Source organism: Penaeus chinensis, chromosome 30, assembly GCF_019202785.1.
Source record: "Penaeus chinensis breed Huanghai No. 1 chromosome 30, ASM1920278v2, whole genome shotgun sequence".
Lineage (NCBI taxonomy): Eukaryota > Metazoa > Arthropoda > Malacostraca > Decapoda > Penaeidae > Penaeus > Penaeus chinensis.
Genome location: NC_061848.1, coordinates 6,376,305 through 6,384,688, shown reverse-complemented (window position 1 = coordinate 6,384,688; position 8,384 = coordinate 6,376,305). Strand labels below are relative to the sequence as shown.

The 8,384-nt window shown below is 49.0% G+C and overlaps 1 protein-coding gene across 1 annotated transcript in view; it reads right to left on the bottom strand.

Annotated features, from left to right (window-relative positions):
* Positions 1–446: 446 nt before the first annotated feature.
* LOC125041197 (extensin-like) overlaps positions 447–8,384 on the bottom strand; it is an 11,623-nt gene continuing 3,685 nt past the window's right edge. The window contains exon 2 of the mRNA XM_047636036.1: positions 447–619. Within this exon, the coding sequence (XP_047491992.1) occupies positions 447–619 (173 nt within the window). The remainder of the gene's footprint in view (positions 620–8,384) is intronic.

The following is an 8,384-nucleotide window of genomic DNA, read 5'->3' as shown; positions in this document are numbered from 1 at the left end:
CTCAACATTTGACTTATTTTCCTCAACATTTGACTCATTCTCCTCAACATTTGACTCATTTTCTTCTGTATTTCACTCTTTCCCTTCGACGCTTGACTCATTTTCCTCAACATTTGACTCATTCTCCCCGACGTTTGACTCCTTCCCCTCGTCTTGGCCCGCTTAAGAGGGGGAATCAAGGCCGGCGCAGCAACGGACATGTGTTATCGCAAGCGGTAACCCGACGCCACTAATTATAAATCCCAACGCACATAAAAACGGTTCTTGGTGGGGGCATGGGGGGGAGGGATGGAGGGGGAATAGGGAGGAGGGGGAGGGTGCTTGGGTATGAGGGAGGGGCATGGAGAGGTTGGGGGGAGGGTGCTTGGGTTCGAGGGAGGGGACGTGGAGAGGTGGGGGGGAGGGGAGTTGTGTGTGAGGGAGGGAGCATGGAGAGGTGGGGGAGGTTATGTAGGTGTGAGGAAAGGAGCATAGGGTGGGTATGCGGACATGGGGCAGGAGGGTATGTGGATATGTGAGCATGGGGCAGGAGGGTATGTGGATATGTGAACATGGACCAGGAGGGTATGTGGATATGCGAGCATGGAGACGGAGGGTATGTGGATATGCGAGCATGGAGCTGGAGGGTATGTGGGTATGTGAGCATGGAGCCGGAGGGTATGTGGGTATGTGAGTGTGGATAAGCGAGCATGGACCAGGAGGGTATGTGGGTATGTGGGGTGAGAGCCGGCCGACCACCGCACTGCATGTGGGGAGGTTGACGCATGCGCAGTGGTTGGTGGTCGAGAGGCCGCATGTCCATTAACTCACTTGTTTGATATGCTCTGCAACATGTTTTTTTTTTTTTCTTCTTTTTTTTTCATTTTATTATTTTTTTTTTTTTGTTATCATTAATTATTTACGACTCGGTTCGAGGGCGCCCCCTGCCGAGGCGTGGGCGGCGAAGTGGCGCGACGGCCCGTGTGTGGTCCATGCGGGCGGCGAGGGGGAGGGGGGGGGGATGGGGGGAGGGGGAGGGGGTCATTGTGATTGGGGTTTGTGACTGCTTCTTTTATTCCTCTTACTCCTTCTTATCGTTCTCTTCCTCTTCCTTCTCTTCCTTCTCCTACTTCTAAGTTCTCCTTCTAGGATTCTTGCCATCCGTCCATCCTTCCTTCTGTCTTTCTCTCTTTCCTTTCTTCTCTTATTCTATGCTTCCTTCCACCCTTCCTTCCTACGATCCTTCCCTCTTTCTCTCCTTCCTTCCTTCCTTCCTCCGATCCTTCCCTCTCTCTCTCTTCTTGCTTCCTTCCTTCCTTCCTTCTTTCTTTTCCACCCCACCGAATATGACTTCGCCTGTTGCTTCGTGACCTCCTCTTATCTCGCTAACTTTTGCGAGTGCCGTGATGGCGTGGCGGAAGTTTTGCCCGAGATAGCCTCCCTAGAGACTGTTCTCTCTCCCTCCCTCCCTCCCTCCCTTCTTCCCTCCCTCCCTTCTTCCCTCCCTCCTTCCCTCCCTCCCTCTCTCTCTCCCTACCTTTATTCTTTTCGTTCTGTTCTTTCTCGTCCTTCTCTTCTCTTATTTTTTTCTCTCTCTCTTTCTCTCTCTCTTCCTCTCCATTTCCTCCTTTTCTTTCCCTTTCTCCCCCCTCTTTCTCTCTCCTTTCCTTTCCTATCTCCCTCTCCCTCTCGTCTCTTTGCCTCTCTTCACTTTCTTTTGTGAACCATTTGTAATGCGGCCGGAGATTTTTTTATTTATTTTTTTAAAAAATAAGTTTGACGAAGAAAGTTGTATGTCCATTTTAGAATATCGTGTTGTTTCTTTTTTCTTATACATTTTCTTTTTTCTTCTTCTTTCTCTTCCTCTTCTTCTTCTTCCCCTTCCTCTTATTTTTCTTTTTTTCTTCTTCTTCCTCTTCTTCTTTTACTTCTTCTTCTTTTTCTCCGTCTTCTTCTTCATCTTCTTTATTATAAATATTTTTTTTCAAGGATGCCAGGTAGTCATTAGAGTCGAAGGCATGCAGGACATACCATCTGATCCTTCTTACAGAAAAGGAAACAGGGGGGGGAGGGGTATCGGTGCTAATTCTTGGTATTGCCCCTCCCTCTTCTACCCCCCCTCCCTCCCTCCTCCCCCTCCTATCCCTTTCATCCATCTCCTACTCCCAACCTCTCATCCTACCCCCATCCTTCACCCCCCCCCCCAGCCTCTCTCTCCTACTCCCACCCTCCATCTCTTCCTCATCCCCCCACCCTCCACTTCACCCCACCCACGCACGCCAGAACTGACCTAATTATCGACGAAATCCAAGGGCATCATTGATTTTAAACTCCTGGTAGGGGGGTGGGGGTGGTTACGAGCTGGGGTGGGGGAGTGGGGAAGGGGTAAGGGGAAGGGGTAGGGGTTTAGGGTAGAGGGGGGGGTTTGGGGAAAGGGGAAAAAGTGGATGGTAGTTGGAGGGGTAAGGGTAAGGGAAGGGGAAGAGGAAGAGTAGATGAAGGGGAGGGGAAGAGAGGGGAAGGAGAAGGGGGAAGGGAAGGCACTGTGCATGGCGCCGGTAAATATCCTCAAAAATAGCGGCCGCCCCGCGTTGAAACACCGCCGCTTTTGAGCTTGTGAGTTCCTTCCTCTTCTTTCTCTTCTCTCTTTCCCTTTCCTCTCTTTTATCTTTCTTCTCTCCTCTCTTCCATCCCCCTCTCTCTCTCTCACGCTCGCTCCCCCTCTCACCCTCCCTTTCTCTCTCCCTCCCCCCCCCCCCCTTACCCCTCCCCCCTCCTCTCCTTCTCTCTCTCCCCTTCACCCCTTTTCTCTCTCTCCCCCCTTCACTCCTTCTCTCCCCCCCCCCCCTCTCTCTCTCTCCAACGATCCTCTATACCCCCCATAAAGCGCCAGGGGCTGCAAAACCCACGCGGGGGGCCGAGCTATAGGTGTTTATTGGCCTATTGCCGTTTTTAAGGGCCAGGCATCAACACCTCCTTTCGCGCGGTGCTTAAAATCGTCTCCCAAATCAGGCCTGAGTCGACTGGGGAAAGCGTGGGCGGTTGGGCGGGTTTTTAGTGGGCGTGGGGGTGGGTAGGTTGGTGTGTGGGTGCTGGGTTTGGTGGGTGTGGGGGGGTTTGGGGGAAGGGGAAGATTTGGGGGAAAAGAGGGGGGCTGATCGGGGTAAGGGGGGAAAGGGGGAAAGGGGGAAGGGGGAAGGAGGGAGGGGGAAAAAGCTAGGAAGGTGTGGTTGGGGGTTTAGTAGTGGAGTGGCAAGTTGAAATGGAGAGGGGGGGGGGTTAAAAGTAAGTAGAGGTGGATAGGTGGGAGGGGGTATGAGTGGGTGGAAGGAGGTATTGAGTATTGGAAATGTTGGGTAAGGGGGTTGGGGGAGGTGGGTGAGGGGGGGTGAGGTAAGGGAGTGTTAAGAGCTTTTTTATGACTTGTTGGAACATGGACGGGAGGTGGGGAGGGGGTGGGGAGGGGGTGGGGGAAGGGGAGGGGAAGTTTTTTATAGCAAATAAATGTTTTGTTCTTTATTAATGTTTTCCCATTTCTTTATTTTCAGGTAAGTGTGAAGAGCGGAGGTGAAGGAGATAAGAGAGGAGGGTAGGTGTGCACGCAGGAGGTAATGAAGGAGGAACAGCGAAAGGAAAGAAAGAAAGCAGAGGGAAGGAAAAGAAGAAGAAGAAAGGCAGATGATAAAGAATAGGGAGAGAGAAAAACAACAGCGTTTCGCTGAGAGAGAGAGAGAGAGAGAGAGAGAGAGAGAGAAGGAGAAAGAAAAAAAAGAGAGAAGGAGAGAGAGAGAGCATATGTTTCGTTCAGAGAACAAAACAAGGAAAAACAGAGAGTGAATAATAATAGATAAATAAATAGATAATTAAATAAATAAATAAATAAAATCACCATCAAGGACGCTCCTTTCCCCGTGTCCTTATCCTCCCGCCCCGCCCCCCTCCCCCTCCTACGACAAGAGGGGGGGAGGTGATAAAAAAACCTTTTTTTTTACAGGTGAGGGAAAAAATTCCCGAAATGTCAAATTTTCCCCCCTTATCGGCCGCCCGACTGCCCGCCGCCGCCGCGTTGCTTCTTATCTGCGCCTTATCTTGTGTCTTTCTCTCGTTTTTTTATCTTTGCCCTTCACTTCGTATGTCGGTTTGTCTTTTTTTTTTTCTTTTTTCTTTTTTGTTTTTTTTTTCTTTCTTTTCGCTTTATCCTCGCTCAGTTTTATTTATCTTCTTTTTTTTTTGCCTCCCCCACCTCTTTTTTCCCCCCTCCCACCCCTTTCCCCTTCTCCTTCTCCCTCCCCTTCTTTCTCCCTTCTCTTCCTCCTTCACCTCCCCCTTCCACCTCCTCCTCCCTTCTCCCTTTCCTCCCCGTTCTCCTCCTCCTCCTCCCCCATTTCCTCCTTCCTCCCTCATTTCCTCCTTCCTCCCTCATTTCCTCCTTTCTCCTCCTTTTCCTTCCTCCACCTCTTCCTCTCCCATTTCCTCCTTCCTCCTTCTTCACCTTCCTCCACCTCTTCCTCCCCCATTTCTTCCCTTATCCTCCACCATTTCCCTCCTCCTCCTCCTCCCTTCCCTCCTCCTCCTCCTCCTCCTCCTCCTCCTCCCCCTCCTCTCCCGCAGGTGATAAGAAAGCGGGTGAGGGCGCCGCGGGTCCCTTATCTCCGCCTACTCCGGGACACAACAGGCTTATCAGGGCGATTAGCTGGCCGCGTGTCTTAATTACTCAGATAAGAGGTGATTGCGAGAGATAAGAGGTGCTTACCGGTTCTGAAGGGATGCTGGGGATATTCGCTATTGTTGTTGTTTTTGTTGTTTTTGTTGTTGTTGGTTTATTGTTATCTTTCGTGGAATATTGGTGGTTGCACGGACTGACTGGAAAAGGGGTGGGGGGTAAGTAATTGGTTGTGATTTAGGGTGTGCAATTATTTTTGCAACGGGATGATCATTGCTCGATATGTTCCGATTCTGTGTGTGTGTGTGTTTGTGTGTGTGTGTGTGTGTGTGTGTGTGTGTGTGTGTGTGTGTGTGTGTGTGTATGTATGCATGTAATTTCTGTATATGTGCATATTCTCATAAATTGATGTTTGTATATATGGTTGTTCTTTTATACATAAATCCTATTTATAAATGTCCAATTATGAAAAATAATTTTTAAGGGAGCCTCGCCTGGCATTTTATTGATCTTGCCTTTTTTATGATAAATCTATGCCGGCCGCTGGGGAAGGTCGAGCCGTTCAACATTGCATGAAGATCTATGTTGCAACTCGAGAGTCCCGCCGCGGCCTTGCAACATTGGGGCGTGTTGATCCATCATGCATCGGGCGTTCTGTTTCATCGCGAGAGCCGGAGATGGGTGGTGGGCGTTTGTATTTCGGGTTATTGTTTTTTGAGTTATTTATCTTCTTTCTTCGTCTCTCTTCTTTGGTGAGGGCGTTGGAGGAATCTTTGATTGGCTTTTTTCGGTTTTTCTTTTTCTGTTTTTTTTTTTTTCGGTTTCTTTTTTGCTTCTTGGTTTAGTTTTCTTTGTTTCTCTTTCTTTTTCTTTTTCTTTTTTCTTCTCTCTCTTTTTTGTCTTTGTTTCTCTCTCTCTCTCTTTTTTTTTTGTCTTTGTTTCTCTCTGTCTCTTTTGCCCTCCTCCTTTCTTTCCTACCTATTTCCCTCCCTCTCCCTCTGTCTCTCCCATTTCCTCTCCCTCTCTCTTTCTCCCCTTTCCTCCCCCTCTCTCTTTCTCCCCTTTCCTCTCCCTGTCTCTCTCCCCTTTCCTCTCCCTCCCTCTCCCACCTTTCCTCCCCCTATCTCTCCCCCATTTCCTCTCCCTCCCTCTTTCCCCCCTTTTCTCTCCCTCCCTCGTTCTCCCCGTTCATCTCCCTCTCCCCTCTCCCTCTGTTCCCCACCATCCCTCGCATTTTGTTATTTTATTCATCGAGTGAAAATCAAAAGTTCCTATATAGAAGCCATCGCTCGTCAAAATGCGAAGCTTCGAATCTATGCTTCACGAACAGCCCCCCCCCCTTCCCCCTCCCCCCTTCCCCCTCTCCCGTCCCCCTCTCCCGTCCCCGGTCGTTGTGGCTTCGTCTCGTTGAAAAGTAGATAGATTGGTTGATAGATAGATGGGTGGGTGGGTGAGTAATGTGTAGATAGGTAGGTGTGTTGATAGAAGGAATGAAAGGAAAGTAGACAGATAGATAGATAGATAGATAGATGGATAAATAGCTAGATGGATATGAGAAGATATAGATGGATAGCAGGAAGAAAAGACAGACAGAAAGAAAGTCCTAAAGATAAGTAAAAAAGTAAGTAAACAAGAAAAAAAAATAGAAAAAAATTCGAGATAAAAAAGTCTAATGTAGTATTTCGAGCGTAAAGAGATAACACGATCGGCGCCAGTGTATTATAAACGGCGATAAAAGAGCGCGGGAACGGCGGCTACCAAGCCCCTTTTACGCCGTTCGTGCGTGCCCTTTGCCGCCGCCGCCCCCCCCCACCCCACCCCCTGTGCGAGGTGGACGGCGTACCTCTGCTTGCCGTACCGTCGGTGTCTCTTCATTTTTTCTTTCTGTTATTATTCTTATTCGTATTTTTTTTTTTTTTCTACGCCTCCGTCTTTGTCTCCTCCTCTCCTCTCTCTCCTCTCCTCTCTTCCTTTCTTTCTCTCTCCCTCTCATTCTCTCTCTCTCCCTCTCATTCTCTCTCACTCTCTCTCTCTCTCTCCCTCTCCCTCCCTCTCTCCCTCCCTTCCTCCCTCCCTCCCTCCCTTCCTCCCTCCCTCCCTCCCTCCCTCCCTCCCTCCCTCCCTCCCTCCCTCCCTCCCTCCCTCTCTCTCTCTCTCTCTCTCTCTCTCTCTCTCTCTCTCTCTCTCTCTCTCTCTCTCTCTCTCTCTCTCTCTCTCTCTCTCTCTCTCTCTCTCTCTCTCTCCCTCACTTATTCAGGTGTGTGGATATTCCCCTTTTTAAGAGCGTCCGGTGCCACGACTGGGCATTGTGGCGCGGGCGTTTGTATCGTCGGCCCGGCTCGTGCCCCGCAGGTGGTACAGGTGGTAATAGGTGTTTATTGAGCGTTGGGATAGAAGGTAGGGGAGAGGAGATAGCGGAGAAGGGTGATAAAAGACCCGGCATCATGGGCTATAAGAGAGAGAGAGAGAGAGAGGGAGAGAGAGAGGGAGGGAGAGGGGGGGGGAGAGAGGGAGGGAAGATTATTTGAGTCTAGAAAATTGATGGTGCTGTGTTTATATATGTGTTTTGTGTGTTTGTGTGTGTGTTTGTGTGTGTGTGTGTGTGTGTGTGTGTGTGTGTGTGTGTGTGTGTGTGTGTATGCGGTCGTAATAACCCTTGCTTACGCCTTTCCCCTTTCCCCCTTCCCCCTTCCCCCTCTCCCCCCACCCCACTTCCCCCCTCCTCCCCCCAAACCACCAGCCGACGCCATCTTTTGTCACTCTCTGATGACGGGCGTGCCAGCGATGACGTTAATGATGACTCCCGCCTCCTTGCTATAGCGGCGCCGGTCCCTGGCCTCGGATTCTCTTACTGCTCTCTTCGTCGTCGCCTCCTCCTTCTTCTCCTTCTTCTTCTTCTTCTTCTTTTTCTTCTTCTTCTCCTTCTTCTTTTTCTTTTTCTCCTTCTTTTTTTTTTCTTCTTCTTCTTTTTCTTCTTCTTCTTCTTCTTCTCTTTGATCTTCTTCTTCTACTTCTTGTCGTCTTCGTTCTTCTTATTATTATTCTTGTCCTCTTTGTCTTGTTTCTTTTTGTTTTTTTCGTTCTTCTTCTTCTTGTCCTCTTCCATCTCGCTTTCTTTTTGGTCTCTTCATCTTGCTCTTTTTCCTCTTTCTGTCCTCTTCGTTCTCTTCCTCCTCCTCCTCTTCCTCCTCCTCCTCTTCCTCCTCCTCCTCCTCCTCCTCCTCCTCCTCCTCCTCCTCCTCTTCCTCTTCCTTCTCCTTTTCTTCCTCCTGCCCTTCTTCTTGCCCTCTTCGTCTTGTTCCTTTTCGCGAAGAGAGGAAAAGAAGAAGAAAGAGAGGTAGAGAGAGAAATAGAGAAAAGAAGAGAGGGATGGAGAAAGTCTCGTTCCTTGCAAGAACATTGCCACGATCAGGCGAGGAGATTTGCAATACTTGTGCAGTTGCAGTCCCTCGGGGCGTAGATCCTTGTATGTACTTCTTTTGTTGGTTTTTCTTTTTCCTTCTTCTTTTATGGAAATATGGTGGAATGAGTAAAGGAGAAATAGATATTAACAGTTGCGTTATTGCAGCAAGGAGTATATGAGGTAGGGATTTTTTTTTTAAGTGGAATTGTCGGTTTAAAAGAAAAGAAACACATCATTTATGTAGAAAAAGGGTTGCAAAGATCCTAATGCTGTTGATCTTCCATCATCTTGGGGTAAGTCGTGACGTCACCAGCGGTTTACGATAATCCCTAGTGTCGA